Genomic DNA, 17,501 nt, shown 5'->3' with positions numbered 1-17,501 from the left:
GAGATTAATCTCCACCCCAGACCCACTTTTTTCCCAAATGAAAACTGTCATCTTTCTGATACTTCCTTAAAGGCTTTCCCTGGCTCAAATTTACTGCAGCCATAACAGAGCTTGCAGTCTGTGAAAGCCATTTAAGCTCCATTTCAAAAGCGCCCCTGTAATCCTCCGTATCACTCAGGTCCCCGATTTAGGTACCGTTATTTGACATGTATCCTGTCTAACATAGGAACTCCCCATTCCATGGGTTCCTATTCATCTTAGTGACTGAAACCAGGTCTGAGCTCCCAAGTTTGCATCTTGCATGCTGACCGTGCAGCTGCAGGGCATCTCCTGCGTTTGTTACCTTGACCATGATCAATTCTCTCTTAAACTTTTTAGCTGGTTCATTTCACCCGTTAATGAAAGACAGACTTCGAGGACTGGGGGTTACATGCTCAGTGATAGCAAAACATTTTATTTTTTGGTTTTCCTGCAGCCAGTGTTACGACTGCACACGCTCAGCCACGGGACAGCTCCAGGAGGAGCTATGAGGATTTTTTAACCAATTCTCCATCCCATCCAAAGGGACGGGACAGCTCTGCGGAGCTGCTGCGCCCTGCCACGGCTCATGACAGGTGGCGAGTTGTGGCACAACTGTGGCCGTCCTTGGCGGGGGCTCGGCACAGGGATGTCCAGGAGCAGCATACCGAGCACACGCTTCACACGGGCCAGGGCGGGGACAGCGCTGTCCCGGGGCCGCGGCGAGGCCCGCCCCGCTGCCTCAGCCGCGCTGCCCGCTCTCAACATGGCCGCCGCGCCCGCTTCCAAAATGGCCGCCGCGGCGCCGCGCCCGCGCTGGGCAGCTGCGCGCCGGGCGCTGCATGGCCGCGGCCGCCCCGGGCATCTCTATGGCAGCGGGCGCTGCCCGGGCCCGGCGGCGGGAGGATGCCCCTGGCTGCCTACTGCTTCCTGCGGGCCGTGGGCAAGGGCAGCTACGGGGAGGTGAGCCTGGCGCGGCACCGCCAGGACCGCAAGCAGGTAGCGAGGGGCTGGGCCGCGGGGCAGGGGCACGGCTCGGCCTGAGCGCGGCTGGGCTGGGCTGGGCTGGGCGGGGGTCCCGCAGCGTCTGGTTCGGCTGTGACCCGCGCCCAACTCTGGCTCGGCTGTGGCTGCTGGTCCTGACCCACCCTGGGCACGACCAGGGACGTGGCATCGTGTCGGGGTGCAGGTGGGGCTGGTGTCAGACTGGGGCTGTGACAGTCACCAGGTGTCAGGGTTTTTTTGTGACCATTATCTGGTGTCTGAGTGGAGCTGTGACCATCACCAGGTGTCAGGGTGTTTTTGTGACCATTATCTGGTGTCTGAGTGGAGCTGTGACAATCACCAGGTGTTGGGGTAGGGCTGCAGCCACCCGAGCTGCTGTTTCTGTTATCTTCCTTTGTCTAAAAGAACTTTTATTAAAGCTGTGGAGAAGACTCTTCCCGGGAAGGTTTTGGTTGTGTCAGAGTAGAAGCACAAGCATTTTTGTTGGAGAACTGGAATAATCTGTCTAGTCTGGCCAAAGCAGAGGTGTTCGATAGGGAATGCGAGAGGGCAGAGGAATGGGGACGGAGAACATTCAGAGAGCAGTGCCACAGGAACTGCTGTGTGAGTTTATGGCCGGGCTTTTACTGGAGATGCTGGAGGAGGATTGTGCCCAGCAGGGAGCAGAGGTGTGTCCTTCCCGGACAAGGGCACTTGTTCCCTGCCTGGAATCCCGAGGTGAATCCCTGTGACCCTTGGGTAGCAGTGAGGAAAGGACTTGTTCCCTCCAGGCCATCACCACGTGCACAGTCCAATGTCCTCAAAGAGATCCTAACCCCACCTCACCCCAAAAGTAAACAGTGCATGGAGGTCACTTTCACTCGGATACAGGTCCTTGGATTTCATTGTGGTGCTGCTGATCATTAAAACTAGCCTTTCTTCCTGTTTGTAGTTGCATGATAAATATTTGGAGTGCTTTGCTGTTTTATCTTTTGCCAACTTTTACAAACTTTCTTCTCTAGAATGATGATCAGGATTTTTTGATGGAGTTTTGTCACAGTGCCACATTTTCTGTGAAAGAAATTGTGTCTTATTTAACCATATTTGCTATTAACTGAATGCTGGATTTTTGTGGAGAAGGTCAAGTAGCTTTAAGTGTTTAAAACAAACCTAATTGGAATTCATACACAATTTGGTATCAAATAAGGTGGAAGAGCATTGCAATAGACTTCAGCAGAGAATCTTGCCGGGAAAACATGCTCATTAAACTAAATATAATCAATGCCAAGTTTAAAGTAAGGCTCATATATATTCCTTTTGCATTTTGGTGTATATTTTCTAAAAGCTGCTGATATAAGCTTAAACGATTTCCATGCCCAAAGTTGTAGTTGACTTGTCATACAGACCACAGTATTTGCAGCATTTCTGTTTTATTTTGAAGTTAAGTGATGCTGTACACAATTACACACTCCTGGAAGCTTTGCAGCATCACAGGTTCTATCTGAAACACAAAGTCATGATGTGCTGTGGGTTTCCTGGGTAATTGGTTCCCTTGGTATAGAGGGCCATCTCCTCAGCGCTAATTAAATGTGCTGGGCTAATTAATAGATGCAGCCTGGAGAGCAGACACTGAAGCATCTCTGAGGATGCTAAAATTCAGCAAGTAAAAATATTTAAAAGTTTTGATTTACAATCTCTCTGATAAGAGCAGGTTCAAGTGTAACCATGACATGATTGTTCTGTGGAAAGCTGATGCCCTAAAGTGGTGTCCTACAAAATTTTCATCAGGATTAGGGCCAGGTCAGACCTAAATATCGGTGTTGTGGGTGATGAAAGTGTTCTGTGGATTTTATTGTCTCATCTTCAACTTCATTAATGTTTTTGCTGAAACCTGAAATTCCTCAGAATTACATAAAATGTAGCACATATTACGGAAGTAGATGACAACTTTTGTATGTAGCTTTGAGAAATTCTTGACCCATCTTAATGAAGAATAAAAGAAATTTAGGAATGAGCATAAGACATTTTGTCTGTTTCAGATGACTTTTATAATTTGTTTGCACACCGCTGCATACTATTGATGTGGCCTTTTTGAGAGTAACTGTGGTGCACAAACAGGTACTTCAGGCTTAAAAGATGAGTGACAGACACACATTTAAAGTGAGAGTGGGGGAAAAAAGAGAAATGTGAACATTAGTTAGAAGAAAGCAAAACACCACAAAATTCCTGAGCAGAGTTGTATTGAGGTGGATGAATGGAACACACCTGTTCCATTTTTATGGTGAAAAGGTAGAAGAGAAGAAATTCTGGATAACTTTCATCCAAACTGCAGCCTCTATGTAGATGAATCAGTGGATATTTCAAATACTGCATTTCCTTTAGGTCTGGGGAGTTCCCTAGGGCTTCTGTAAAGTCACTTTCATCTCTTACCATACACTTTGCCTTGGCTTTTACAGTATGTCATCAAAAAGTTAAACCTCAGAAGTGCTTCCAGCCGCGAGAGGAGAGCAGCAGAGCAGGAGGCCCAGCTGCTGTCCCAGCTGAGACACCCCAACATTGTCACCTACAGAGAGTCCTGGCAGGGGGACGATGGCCACCTCTACATTGTGATGGGCTTCTGCGAGGGAGGAGACCTCTACCACAAGCTCAAGGAGCAGAAGGGAAAACTCCTGCCTGAGACTCGGGTGGTGGAGTGGTTTGTGCAGATTGCCATGGCACTGCAGGTACAATGAAGTGGAATTTTGTCACTGCCAGATAGAAGCTTAATTTGACTTTTTTTGTATTTAAAAATTCCAGCTAAGCTGCTGCCTTTGGATTCCTGTTTGGCTGGGTTAGCACCTAATTATAATGGTTATTAGTACATTAAAAATGGATCATTGCAGTCAAATCAACTATTTTAAGTAAGAAATTGCTGACATATTTTATGTCCACACCTCTGTAGCACAATAGACAGGGGTGTTTGCAACTGTTGTCTGATATGCTTCTCTGGTTTGAAAGTTTACATTAAATTTACAAAATGGAGTTTTTGGGGGAAAAAACTAACCATATTCTTTCAGAAGCCTTTTGTGTTCAGTCTTATTATTGCTGTTTTTAGTGGTAAATTTAGCTACCAATGCATCATTTCTATTAAGCCTTATGCTACTCTTTTAAATTTGCAATTGGAGGTTAGCAAACTTTAAAGGCAATTGTTACAGCAATAAAGACCAGATATAGATGTTAACACTAAAGAATAAGAAATTGGACAGAAAATTCTATCTTAAAGTTTGCTGTCATGATCAAAAATAGACTAATTAAGGGTACTGCTTTTTGTTTATTATGACTAATTTTCTTCCCTATTTACACAAAGCTCACATTATAATTTCCCCTGAAATTTTTTGGACTAAGATTGTCAAGAAATGAAAACAGCAGAAAGTGAGTTACAGTCTTAACTTTACATTTTTATTTTTCCTTTTCTGCTGATTTATAAAGGCCACACAGGGAGATTTGGTTAAAGCAGTGCCAAGTTTTGGGCCCCTGCCTGTATCAGTCACTTTTAATGTTACTTCACCACTATTGTCTTAGCAGGTCACTCCTGACCTTGAGAGGGATTTCTGTGTTTCTTCTGCTTTTGTGTTTTCTTTCTTTGACTTGTATAATGAGATTTTACAGTTAGGAGTTGATGAACCTTATTTATATGATTTTTTTTCCTCATAGTATTTACATGAAAAGCACATTCTGCACAGAGATCTTAAAACTCAGAATATTTTCCTGACACGAACAAATATAATCAAAGTGGGAGACCTGGGAATAGCCAGGGTGTTGGAAAACCAGTATGACATGGCCAGCACTCTCATAGGCACCCCGTACTACATGAGCCCTGAACTCTTCTCTAACAAACCCTACAACTACAAGGTACAGTATAACAATGTCATTTCTATTTTCTTAGGAGCCTCATTACTTTATTTGTCTGAAATTATTACCTGTGTATTTTGGTTTCTTATTGCTTCCAAGTCTTTTTCATCTTCCCAAATACCAAACAAAAAAATGGGAGAGAGATTTGTAGGAATGTTTAGTTCTTGAACTGTGTTTAGGAATTCAGAGCACGTGTTAAGTTATCCCAACCAAGGTGTTCAGCAGGCTGCCTGTACCTCTCACAGCTGGAGAGACAGAGAATGGGAACAGAAATATCAGCCTGTATTAGAGATGCGCTTTCTGAATTTATTATATACCAGACAGGAAGATTTACACTCAAAAGCTCTATTAGAAATAACAGCAGCATTAAAAAAAAAAAAAAGGAAATTTTAATGAGAGGAATAAGCTGTGTTATTGTGAATTTAAAATACAACAGAACATAGCAAACAAGTTCAGCACTTGCTGTAAACACACCATAAATATGAGTGTCTGTAGTGAGCAAGAACTGAGGGGAAACTTCTTCCAATGAAAAACCAAGATTTTTCATTTACAGTTAGGATGGATATTTTACTAAAAAAGGAAACAAGCAACATTTCCCCCAAAGATGGCTAATTTCTACACTTCCTTTTGGAAAAAATTGGGGATATTTTTAAGGAAATAGTTGACTTGATCAACATTAAAAATAGAAGAGTGAGACTGAAGCCAGAAGTTTGCAATGGAATTTGGGCTTAATTAACTTAGTGCCACTAAAAGCCTCTTTGAAAGCAGGTAACTAGGTCCAAAGATAAAACTTGTACAATTACTAAGAAGTTCCCAAACATTTTCTCTTCCCCTTTTTTCAGTCTGATGTCTGGGCCTTGGGCTGCTGTGTTTATGAGATGGCCACACTGAAACACGCCTTCAATGCCAAGGACATGAACTCCTTGGCTTATCGAATCATTGAAGGGAAGGTAAAATCTCCTGAAATTTTATAGGTGCTTGGGTTTCCTATCTAGAAATTGAGATGATCTTTTCTAATCAGAAATATTGCACGGAGTTAAAAAAACTTGCATGTAATGTACACCATCATATGTAAGACTGTTGTTTTGTGGTGGTGGATGATGTGATACCAGATCAAGGGAGTTATTCCTTTGTAGGTATGGCTAAAGTTTCTTGTTACCTCTTAAGTTAATGAATATACTGAGTAATTTTCAAAGTTCTGAGATTACTTTATTAATTTGCTTCTGGTTTTGCATAAACATTCCATAAAAATTAAATTACTGTGTGATGGCATTTTCCTGTTATGTAAGATTAGCTTAAGTGTCCTCTTGCTTTGGCATACAATGAAGTGAATGTGGATTTATTTTATAGAAATTTTTAAGCCTATTTACAGAACTTTTACTGGTCATATTAATAAAATTAGGAGCAGTTCTTATCCACACACTTGGAATTTCAATATTTTGTTTACCATTAGGCAATTGGGTAACTTGCAGCATTTGAACAATAAGTCTGTTTTTTATACATATTTTTTTATGTATCTGACCATAATGATCACACATAAATGTTCTAGAAGCAGCCCCTGTTGATGAGTATATTAAATAATATCAGGCTTCCCTTTCCTTTCACAGCTGCCACCCATGCCAAAGGATTACAGCCCACAGCTGGTAGCAATAATACAAACTATGCTCAGTAAAAAACCTGAGGAGAGACCAAGTGTGAAAAGCATCCTGAGACAACCATACATCAAACAGCAGATTGCTTTGTTTTTGGAAGCCACAAAGGCGTAAGACATTTTCATATGAGTGATTCTGTGCAAAATATTCATGCTGTTGTTGTCTGTTTTTTACAGCTTTCCCTGGGTTTTGTAGGAGGATAAAGTAAGTTTTGTTATGGGCAGCTACAAAGCATATGAACATCAGTTTCTTTGAATTCTTTGAGAAATATGAGGGAATTAGAGTGGAAAATATTTTTTTCTGTAAATGCAGAATAAAACTCTGTAGTGCTTAAAAATATAGAATTGGTAGAAAGCACACACCTTTCCATGTGATTCTTGAGGCCATTTATCATCTGGGTGTTGAAAAACCAAGTTCCTTTTGATATACACTGATATAATTATTTTTCTTTGTCAGGTTTAGTCAGTTATTTTACAGCTTCCAGATAGAACTGACCTTGGTGCTTTGCAGAAAGGTGTATATTGCTGGCAGAATCTGAATTGGGTTTTTATGATCCTTTTCTGGAATTGAAAATGAGATTGTTGTGCACAGTCTATTGAAAAATCCCAGTATCTGATACTCTTTGTATGAAAACTCTTTAGTGGAGTGGATTTTTTTTTTTTAATTAGTATAATCAAAAGAAATATTTTAAAACCTTGTTGATAGTTAATGAATGAGTAACTTTCATTTTCTTCACAGGAAAGCTGCTAGGAATCATAAGAAAACAGTGGATTCTAAACCTAAAGACCCTTGTTCTGTCATCTCAGCAAAGAATGAATCTCACAGCAGGAATGTTCCACACCAAAACCACTCCTCTGAGCAAGCCAGAAAATACAAAGTTGTAAGATATGGGGGGTTTTTACCTTAAAAAAAGCCAACAAAACCCAAATCCTTCTTGCTTTTTCTAGATAAAAGCCTCAGTTTTATAACAAGTGCCTTGAGCATCCCTGAGAACATTAGATCTGAATCCCAGCAATGTGTAAAATTCATATTAGGGAAGGAAATGCTTTTAGATAAGAGTGGAAGTAATTAAACACCTGTGGATCAGTGCAGCTAATTGCAGGACCTGTAAGATGTCAACTAAACAACACCTGGTTTTATGTGAATTACTCTTGGAAGTATTTGGGGTCAAATGATTTTTCAATATCTCATGACAAGTGGTAATAGTTTTTTCCAGTCAAAAACATCTTTAAAAACTATTTATAGTCACAACCAAAATTCTTTATTGTTGAAATTCTTTCCAGTGGTTACAACAAACCTTTTGTAATGGTTAATCTTGTGCATGCTTTTTGTTTTCTGTAAAAAGTCTTCTGTTCTGGGTTTGAGCTTTCAGTGTTGAAATCCTGAATATATGTGATGGAGCACATCCTAAAAACTCTTGGTGCTTTTTCCTCCCTTAGGGAAGAGCCAAGTGAGTACAACTTTGCTTTCATGCTCCTGGTGGAAAGTAGGTGTATTCTCTGTGTATAAACCAGTACCTGAAATTGGCCATTTGCAAATCTGTATCTCTTTAAAAATGCGGATTTTGACTTTTTTGGTGCTCCTAATTTGTTATTGATCATAACTTCCTTTCAGTTTATGTGCCCTGGTATGTTCTTGATTTTCTTTAGTGCTTAGAGAATTCTTTCATATGGGTGTAAAATGCAAAAGATGACTTTTTTGTTTTTCTTCTAATCCTAGGATGAAGAAGATTGCATCAGCAAATGTAAAGCCAGCAAATTTTATCCCTCAGAGAAACCAGCTGCTGAGTTGGAAAGAAAACCAAGCAAAAATGATCTGACCAGCCTGAGAGACTCCATAGCTACAGTCAGTGGAGTGAACATTGATGTCCCCCTGTCTGAAAGGATGAAGCGTGGCAGTGACAAGGGTGGCAGTGAGAGTATTCCAGAGAATAATAAAGCAAAGCATTTACATGGTCCAGGCCATTCTAAAATAACATCTAATAACCCACCAATTAAGGAAAATGGACAGCAGCAAAGAGCAAGACAGGCTTTTAAAGCTGAAAGTGTTGAATCAAAGCCATCTTCTGTTGATTCTGTAGAAGATGAGGATGACACTTTGAAACTCCTGCAGCCTGTATCAAAAGACCAAAAGCAAACTGACCTGGTAATGCATTTCTGCTTATTTGAAGTAGATTTAATCAGTGGCCAGGTCTTACAATTTAGAGAGCTGCTGCACGTTTTTCTGTCAAAGTAGGATGTTGCTGATGCAATTATTGAGATTCTTAAGTTGCTAGGAGCCTTGGGGTCAGATTTGCAAAGGCAATATCATAAAGTAGTTTTGGGATTGTATCTATCTAGATAATTGGAATTCTGTTTTTACAGGGAAAAAATTTGCATTCCCAGCTGTGAACAGAGAGAGTAAGAATAGTTTTGTAACTTTTGTTCTATGTTGTAAATAGGCCTGAATAATTTTGATTTGGATCAGGGGACTAATTGGTGGTGATTGTCTTTTCATTGCATTTTGGTCTACCATGAGATTTTTAATGAGAAATCATTTCTTGTAGAGCTTGGATTCCACTGAAAAGCTGCTGGCACCCTTTGTTCCTGTTATAATTCAAGTAAGTGACCTTCTTTGAAGGTTTAGTAGCTAAAGATGCTGGTACAGCAGGTATTTTATCTCTCAAATAAGAATTTATTGTGCTTGTACCTGTGCTATGTTAAGGTGGTTGCAATCCAAATAGTAAAGGGGCCTGTTTTGATTATTTTTTAAGTGTGTATGTGTAAATCTGGAAGTGACAGGTCTGCATTTTTTAAAAATGCTTTTACTTATTAGGATGATGTCAGTCATGGAGCTTCAGGAGATGCTCAGGGAAAAATGACCTTGCACAAGCAGGCTCACAGCTCTGTCAGTGAACCTTCTCTCCCATGGCAGCAGCAGCAGAAGAGAGAGCTTGCTGAAGGCTGCTCAGAGAAGGTGCAGATACTTGAAAAATACTTCTCCTCTCTCCTTTAAGACTCCTGTGTTTTTCCTCTTTAAACGTGGGACCTATTTTCTAAAAAAGGGTGGGTGTTTTAATGCTGTTCTTGTTTCATGTGTGTCTGTATGACTTCAGATCACTGAAGGTGACTGTTAGAAGCAGCCTGAGTAAATCTTTGAAAATCCCCAGTACCTTTCAGGGATGAGGTGGGTGTGCCAGATGGGCTGTGCCTTTACTGGGTTGCAATGTTTGCTAGGAAATTCCATCAGGACTTCTGACTACAAGTCAGTACCTTTGTGGATAAGGCTACTTGTCTTGTGGTGGGTAGTGGCTTAGTAGTGCTTTAGAACAGATGTGTAATGGCTGCCCTGAGCTTCTGAGTGCAAACTGTAGGAGGAAAATCTTGGCCTGCAGACAGGATAGAGCTCCTGTCAGTTCCTCCACCCTGAGCAGGGAGGTTTCTTTGGGGAAAGGCACAAGGCTATGGAAGAGGGTGATTGGTCATTGATAACCTGGTTTTCTCTTTGGGTTTTGCTGTTTGAGGGTGGGGACATTTGTTGCAAAGGCATTGGCTGAAAAATAGTCTGGGAGGAGGGGGATAAGATGTAGGGATGGAAAGAAGGGAAACAGATGCAAGCAGAGATGGGGAAAGGGAAGGATCAAGCCAATAGGATTCAAAATTCTGACATCCAGCTTTACCATGCAAGAATGTCTTCTAGATTGCAGGATACTTAAACTTTCAATTAAAAAAAAAATTCTTGCTCACTTTTCTGTCAAGTTCAGAGCAGTTTCTCCTCGGCCTCTACCTGTTCCTTCTGATGTGACCCCAAAGACAGCCCAGAGGGGTGCAGAGCACCCTGAGCCTGCAGAGAGTGCCAAACCCAGCCAAGCAGCCATTCCAAAGGTTAGTGATGAAAACTGTCTGGCTTTTGTCTCAATCCTTCTGAGCAGTTTGTTCTGTGTGTGTGCACAGTGAGTAAAGAAATGTTGGGTAGGTTCCTGCCTCTTGGAAGCCCTGCTCAGTGTGGGATGAGCCTTGCTGAGCCTAGGAGGTCAGAAGCCCCTTTACTAGAGTTCAGATTGGTCTCATTGAAGACAGTTCTGTAAGAAATAATTAAGCATTAAATAATAGCTCCCACTCTTTGAACCCTTGAAAAGGATTTTTTGCTTAATAGGTGATTAGGAAACAAAAGCCATGGTGGTGATTGCAAATTAAGATCAAATTAACTTCCTTTGAAGGAGCGGCCCTTGTCAGCAAGAGAACGGAGGAGGCTGAAACAGTCTCGGGAGATGCTTCCCTCTGGTAATTTTTATGTTTATATGTGAACAGTTTATGTTATTTTAAATAACTTTTTCCTGAAGAAATTATAACTTCTTGTCTGTTCTTCACTGCCATCTTCAGAACAGTGCACTAAGGGGCTAGTTCTGTGTTAATTAAAAAGTTCTGTTAACATGTCTGTATTTTTCTGCTTTTTAGTTATGTCAGTTGTGTTCTGTGTTGACAACTTGTCTTTGAAATGTACGTAAAATGTAATATTCACTTTCAAACAGAAGTTTCAATGTTTTCTATTAGCAAAATACCTACCTCCCTGCCTGCCTTCTGCTAGGTGATACTTTTTTTTCCTTGCCTGAGCATGAAACTAATTCAGAATACACACAGCTTAGTTGTAAATATTGTCAAAATGTCATCCATCCAGGGGTTCCAGTGAGACAGTCATCAAATGGTGCAGCAGTTGAAGCAAAGTCACATGTGGAAAATTGTGTTAAAGTTCCTCAGTCCTCTTTAGATCCCAGTATTTCTCAGGTAAACTTTGTCAAAAGTATTTGAACAGTAATATATGCCATATTGCTGAATTACTTTCAGAATTATTAGAATTCTTGTTATTTATTCCCTCCTCCCTTAGAGAAAGAGAGAAGCCCATTGCCTGTCTGATGATGAGCTAAGCTCTTCCACAAGCTCTACAGACAAGTCTGATGGTGATTCCAAGGAGAAGTAAGGATTCTGTTTAATACTGTGCAAGAATTTTCACTGCTGTACTGGACTTTGACTTGGAGTGGAAATAAAAGGGCTTTCACACTTTAGCTGTGCATAGTGAGTGATTGAAGAAGTATGTGATGCATAGAGGAAAACAGCCCCACTGATTATTGTCTCTCTGTAACTGTACACTTCCCATGCTGAACTTGCTGGGCCATGGGATTGTGTATGATGGTTTTGTGAACTGCAGCTTCCCAGAAAACAATCTTCCAGCACCAAAGGGCATCTGCTGTCAGGATGCATTAAAAGCACAAGTTAAGAGGTGCCAATGTGCATCCTTTCCACTGTAAATGAGGCTGAATTTACCTCTGATTTTTGTCAGTGTAAGCAGCTTTCAAAGGATGCAATTTGCTGCATTACCAGAGTCAGCAGTAGCCAGTAGGATTGTGGGGTTTTTGCTGGGCTCTGAGCCTTTGTTAAATGAAATAGTACTGATGTTGCTATTGATAAAACTGCACCACAACTAGGAATTTAACATGGAATACTTATTAGGACCTGAATATACTCATTGAAAGCTCTGGAATGCGGGTGGAAGTTGCATTATGATGATGACTGAATTATTTATTCCTTCTCTCCTAGGAAAAGTATGAATGAAATGAATGACTTGGTGCAGCTGATGACATGGACACTGAAAATGGACTCCAAGGAGAACTCTGAGTGCAGTGTAACCTCGACCCCAGCCCCAGAGTTTAAGCTTCATAGAAAGTATCGAGATACTTTGATTTTGCATGGAAAATCACCTGATGAATCAGAGGAATTAAAAATGGAAGAGATTCCTTCAGGTCTGTTTCTCTAGGATTCTGTGGTAATACTTAGAGTTGTCCCATATTCTTCTGCAGAATATGAAAATTGTCTGTACTGAAAGTAATTACTACTGCACTGATTTTTTTAAATTGTATTTTATTTTTAATAGATATGTCATTGGTCCCTTTCAAGATTAGGAGAATGGTTGAAATCCTGAGATCTGATGTGGTGCAAGGATTGGGAGTGAAACTTCTTGAGAAAGTGTACAGAATCATGGAAGAAGATGATGAAGCAAAAAGAGAGGTGAATGTCTTCCATGATAAAATAGTTTAATTTCTTTATAAACCTAGATAATTGAGCAGGCTGTTTATCCTATTGAGATAGGGTAAACCTTGATTCCAGAAGATCTTAATGTAGTCATGGGTGGGCAAGGACCTAAGTATACTGTAATTTTCATGCTTAAGTTTGATTCTAGATGTAGACTACATTCAACTCCCAACTTCCTCAGAAACCATCAGAGCTTTAGAATTGTGGGAAGGTGTGAGGCATGCAAATAATTTTATTCTGTTAATAATTTTATGCTGTTTCTCCAGTAATAATTTCTTCTGTCTCTCAAATGTTTGCCTTCACATTACTTTCCTTATGCTCCTTATGTCCAAAATAAGAAATAATTTAACATCAATCCCCAATAGAGGTGAACAAGGAATACCTTCAGCTCCTTTGATTCAAAACTTGGTTACACTTACCTAGACAGTATTTGATTTGTAACCTGTGAAGATCTTACATTTTAAATTTTTGGGTGGGATTTGAAAGTCTCTTGCTTTTAGACAGCAATAGTGTTCATTTTTCTTCTCTCTCATCCACATTGCCAAGCTTCACATGCTTCTTTGAGCTGACTGCTTTGGTATTTCTCTGTTAATATTTAGGTAGCATCTGCTTTTTTTCAGTGCCAGTAAATGCGGGTTTATTTCTGTTAACAGCTGCAGTTGCGGGAGCACATGGGAGACAAGTACGTCAGTTACAGTGCGAAGGCTCGGCACCTCAAATTCCTTGAAGAAAATGTGAAGCTCTGACCAGAATCCTTTCCTTGGACAAAAGAACTGTTTTCTAGCTCTTTTGATAGACTGGACCAGCCTACAAAGCACATTCATCCACTGATCTCCTTTGCTGGAATAAGGAGGTGAACTTGCAGGAAATGTTATGAGTTCATAGTAATATTTTTCATGTTAAAATGTGAACCAGGCTATCACTTCCTCAGAAGAGAAACTTCTGAGTTGCTCTTTAGTTTAGTTTAGTTTTTACTCTCTTAAAAAGTTGCTTCCCACAGGGGTCGATACCAAGTTTTGTATGCTAAGGAGTGTCAAAAAAGATTATGTTCTGGTTTGAATTTGTCATAGCAAAAGGTTTTTGGTATGGTCTCATACTAAATACAGTAACAAAATCTCTGCCAAGGCTCTGATGTGATAAACTCTAATCTATTACATCAGATAGTTGTTAAAATTTAGCATGAAGAAACAATTACTAATTTTTGTGGAACTCAAGGTCCTCAGGTAGTGTAAATTGCCAAGTCCAAGTGCTGAAGGGGGCAGCTGTACTGCTTGTAAGGAGAGACTTTGCTCTTGTGTTTTGTTGCTGAGGCAGTCACCAAGGTGGGGAAAGCATTTGGTATCTGGATAAAGTAAGTCTGAAAATGTTTGAAAGGAATGCAGCCATGGTTACCATGGTTCCAGTTGGAGAAATCCCTTTGCCTTACAAATACTAATTCCTTTTAGGAATGTAAGTGCCCAAGAGCAAAATCTCTTAGGGAAAAGATAAAACACTTATTTCTTTTTGTTTGAATCCAGTGTGTCTCACTACAGCCCCCAGGCTTTGTTGTGTACCATACCTGCAGGAAAAGCACATGTTTTTTAAATAATAAAGAAGTCAAATGGAAATGGATTTGTAAAATAAAATTATAAACCTGTCTCTTCCTGCCTGTAGCTGAAATACTGTAACCTCCAGCAGCTGTGAGGGAGCTTACTGACATGAGCCATACCTATGGATCCTGCACACACACTACAAGCTCAAGTTACAATGTTTCAAGAGCAATTCTTACTTGTTCTTCCCAGGGAAATTTATTTTAAACAAAAACTGGCTCTCTGTATCCTCCAATCCTGGAACAGTTATTTTCAGAACTGTGGGGTATATACCTTTTCACAGTATTTATTACAACCTGGCACTACTGACAACTTGCTTTACACACAGTTAGAAACATTACAGTAGAAGTTCAGCTGTTTATTAATCTTTTAGGCTATGGCAACAGCTTAACTAGAATTCATTTTATTCACTGTGTTCCTTTTTCGTGAAATACTCACGATGTGACCTCCAGTAGCCTTCTGAAGTTAATCCCCCCCATAGTTTTGTTCCCAGAGCCTCCCCTGAACCTCCAGCCCCAATTTCCAGCCTTCGTGCTCCCTGCAAAGCTTGGTTGTACCCATGGATGGATACAAAGTACTAAGAAAAAACCCAAACACTAAGCCAAGAAGTATTTCTCAATGAAAATTAATTTAACAAAACTTAACAAAGTAACAGCCTGGACACCATCATTTTTAGGTTTTGGAATGTCTCTTTGGTTTCCTGTCTGCTGCCTTCTTCTCTTCCGTGCCCGACTCCTGGACCGGCAGCCACTTGAGGGGATTGCGGCGGTACATGGGCCACGGGGGCAGCGTCAGCTGAGGGCAGAGGAGGCAGTCACAACAGGGACACGGGGTGCTCAGGGGCTGCTCTGTACAGCTCCTGAGGAAAATCTTCATCTCTAACTCATTATCTATTAGTCCTTAAAAAACTCTTGCAGTTTCATGTACATTTACAGTTTACATTGCAAAGTCACGCTTAAGTATGTGACTACAGCACCCCAGGTTGTTGCAAGGAGAAGGACAGCACCCACCCTGAGGTAAAAAGGACTCCTGAGGTGACACCAGCATTCACTGAGACCCTCCCCTCTTGTGGCATCACAGGTAAGTAAGGAGCAGATGGATGATGATGATGCCAGAGAATTACAGGGGCTTTTCAAAACAGTGGAGTGTGTGTGTCCCCTGAGTAGTGATTGGTCAAATTGTGCTGTATCTGAGCTCTTGAGAGGTGTAAGAACTACAAGTAAAACCAGATTGGTTTTACTGTTATTTACTATTTTACTATTGGGAGTGCCCCAATAGGAATGGGACACCTCTCATGTATAGTTAAGTAATTACTCCTGAAATTCCATATTGTTTCCTCAGGCAGCAGGGGACAGCTGCAAAATTATCATGCCAAGCTGCTACTGCACAGAAAGCCTCCCTATCCTTTCTGTTACTAATGCTGTCAGCTGGACTTAACTCTGACTTTTAATTGAAATGAAAAATGAACTCAAAAGTGGTGTTAAATTGCAAAAACTCTGCTAGCATTTAAAAAAAAGCACTTAATGGGCTGCAAAGCATTTTATGCAGATCAAAGGAAGCACAGTATTTATAAATCTGAATTGCATAGCATACATTAGTCTGACAGCCCCTCAATTTAGCAATTATTCCTGATTAAACAGTGCATGTGTTTTTTGGTTTGGGGGAAAATATTCTTACCAAACATGATAAAGCAAATCCAGCCATAACTATGTAGACAGTCCATCCAAACTGTTCAGTGATGTATCCATAGATGAAACCAATTACCTGGAAAAACAAACATTAAAAAAATTCAAACTTTATTTAAAGAAAGACTTTTCCCATGATATGATTAAGAGGCAGGGGGTAGATTTAGGTAGGAAAATACAGGTTTTTCAAAAGCATGTACATCTTTCAAACCTTTTTAAAAGTGCAGGCCAACAACGAAAGTAAAAGATGGGAAGCAGAAAGTTTTAATCCATGTCAGCCCCTCTTTGTTTAAAGTTTTTAGTGACCCCAAACAATAAGAAAAATATTTATAAGATCAGAAAATAAAAATAGTCCTTCATGTTCTCACCCACAGGCCTACTATACTTACTGCAGAGACAAGAATGATTCCTTGAAAAATCTGTTCTGCTAATTTTTGGCCCTTGTAGTCCTGTGGAAAAAGACACTTAGTCAGTCATTCAAAACACAGACCTGCCCACTTAACTCTTTCAGGTTAGATCCTACAGTCTACCTGACCATGGGTTCTCAGCGTTTTTGTTCAACTTTCAAACCAGATTGCAATTATTTTTCTTACAGTGGCTGAAAACACCTCCTCTGCAGGCTTGGCCACATCACCTAGAAACAGAAGCAAGCACTGTCTGATCAGGGTAAGTAATGCAAGTTCAAAATACCATTGCAGTCACCTTAACATCACTAAGTAAAGCTGTATCACCACAGAAGAGGGCATGGTGTGAGTGGCACCTGTGTCCTGGAGAAGGCTGACAGATAAATGTCACCAGGGTGGGTGCCAACAGGATGGTGCCAACCTCTCTTCAGTGGTGCCCAGCACCAAGATGAGGAGCAATGGTCAGAAACTAAAACAGACCAACTTCTACCTCAACAGAAGGAAGAATTTTATGTTGAGGATGGCAGAGCACTGGGACAGGCTGCCTAGACAGGTCATGGAGGCATTCCAAATCCACCTGGATTCATTCCTGCTCCAGCTGACCCTGCCTTGGAGGGTTGGACTGGATGATCTCCAGTGGTTCCTTCCAAACCAAATTAATCTATGTTTGCATGATGTTAGAAAACTCAGGGAGCACACGCTGCCTTCTGTCCTGCAGCAGAGGCAGGAAAGCACAGAGGGGCTTCCCTTACACGGCTTCCTCGTACAGCGTTACAGTCCCAAACTTCCTTTTACAGCGTGACAGTCCCAACTCGCAGGTCAAAACCCAGAATTACAGGGATTCATCCTGCATCCCTTTGGCCGTGCCTCGTACACGGGTGTCGTGCAGGGGACACTGAAACCCGCGCCGGCCGTGTCACCGTGCGTGCAGGGACACTGAAACCCGCACCGGCCGTGTCGCCGCAGTGCCCCGGTGCCGAGGCCCGAGCGGGCCCTACCATCTGCGTGGGGATGGAGCGGAACACGCCCAGCATGGCGGCGGCGCTTCTCCGGCTTCTTCCCGTTCCTCTTGGCAGCCGTCTCGGCGCTCCCGAGTAGGGCCCTGCTGTTGGCGGGGCGCGGCGCGGCCTCTCCGCTGCTACCGGCGATGGTCGCGGCGGAGCGGAAGACGGCTGCTGAGCTGGCCGGAAACACGCCCCGTCCGCCCCGCCCA

At 41.5% G+C, this 17,501-nt stretch overlaps 2 protein-coding genes across 3 annotated transcripts; one reads left to right on the top strand and one right to left on the bottom strand.

Annotated features, from left to right (window-relative positions):
• The first annotated feature begins 799 nt into the window (after positions 1-799).
• On the top strand, positions 800-14,812 carry NEK4 (NIMA related kinase 4). Of its 2 annotated transcripts, none has more exons than XM_074550019.1 (16): positions 800-1,017; positions 3,459-3,725; positions 4,696-4,893; positions 5,736-5,843; positions 6,501-6,655; positions 7,284-7,425; positions 8,265-8,690; positions 9,091-9,145; positions 9,364-9,500; positions 10,283-10,408; positions 10,744-10,807; positions 11,202-11,308; positions 11,409-11,497; positions 12,119-12,321; positions 12,453-12,586; positions 13,264-14,812. In XM_074550019.1, the coding sequence occupies exons 1-16, from the start codon at positions 925-927 to the stop codon at positions 13,354-13,356; spliced, it is 2,397 nt and encodes a 798-aa protein (XP_074406120.1). In that variant the 5' UTR covers positions 800-924; the 3' UTR covers positions 13,357-14,812. The 2 variants fall into 2 exon arrangements, with proteins under 2 accessions (XP_074406120.1, XP_074406119.1); XM_074550018.1 differs by having other exon boundaries at positions 801-1,017; positions 9,091-9,144; positions 9,360-9,500.
• SPCS1 (signal peptidase complex subunit 1) lies at positions 14,809-17,469 on the bottom strand. The gene is made up of 4 exons (XM_074550024.1): positions 17,287-17,469; positions 16,274-16,333; positions 15,877-15,963; positions 14,809-14,994 (listed from the first exon to the last, which is right to left on the bottom strand). Exons 1-4 carry the CDS (start codon positions 17,320-17,322, stop codon positions 14,872-14,874), a joined length of 306 nt encoding a protein of 101 aa, XP_074406125.1. The 5' UTR covers positions 17,323-17,469; the 3' UTR covers positions 14,809-14,871.
• Positions 17,470-17,501: the final 32 nt, after the last annotated feature.

This window comes from Zonotrichia albicollis, chromosome 12 (genome assembly GCF_047830755.1).
Source record: "Zonotrichia albicollis isolate bZonAlb1 chromosome 12, bZonAlb1.hap1, whole genome shotgun sequence".
Lineage (NCBI taxonomy): Eukaryota > Metazoa > Chordata > Aves > Passeriformes > Passerellidae > Zonotrichia > Zonotrichia albicollis.
This window is presented reverse-complemented; position numbering and strand designations above follow the sequence as displayed.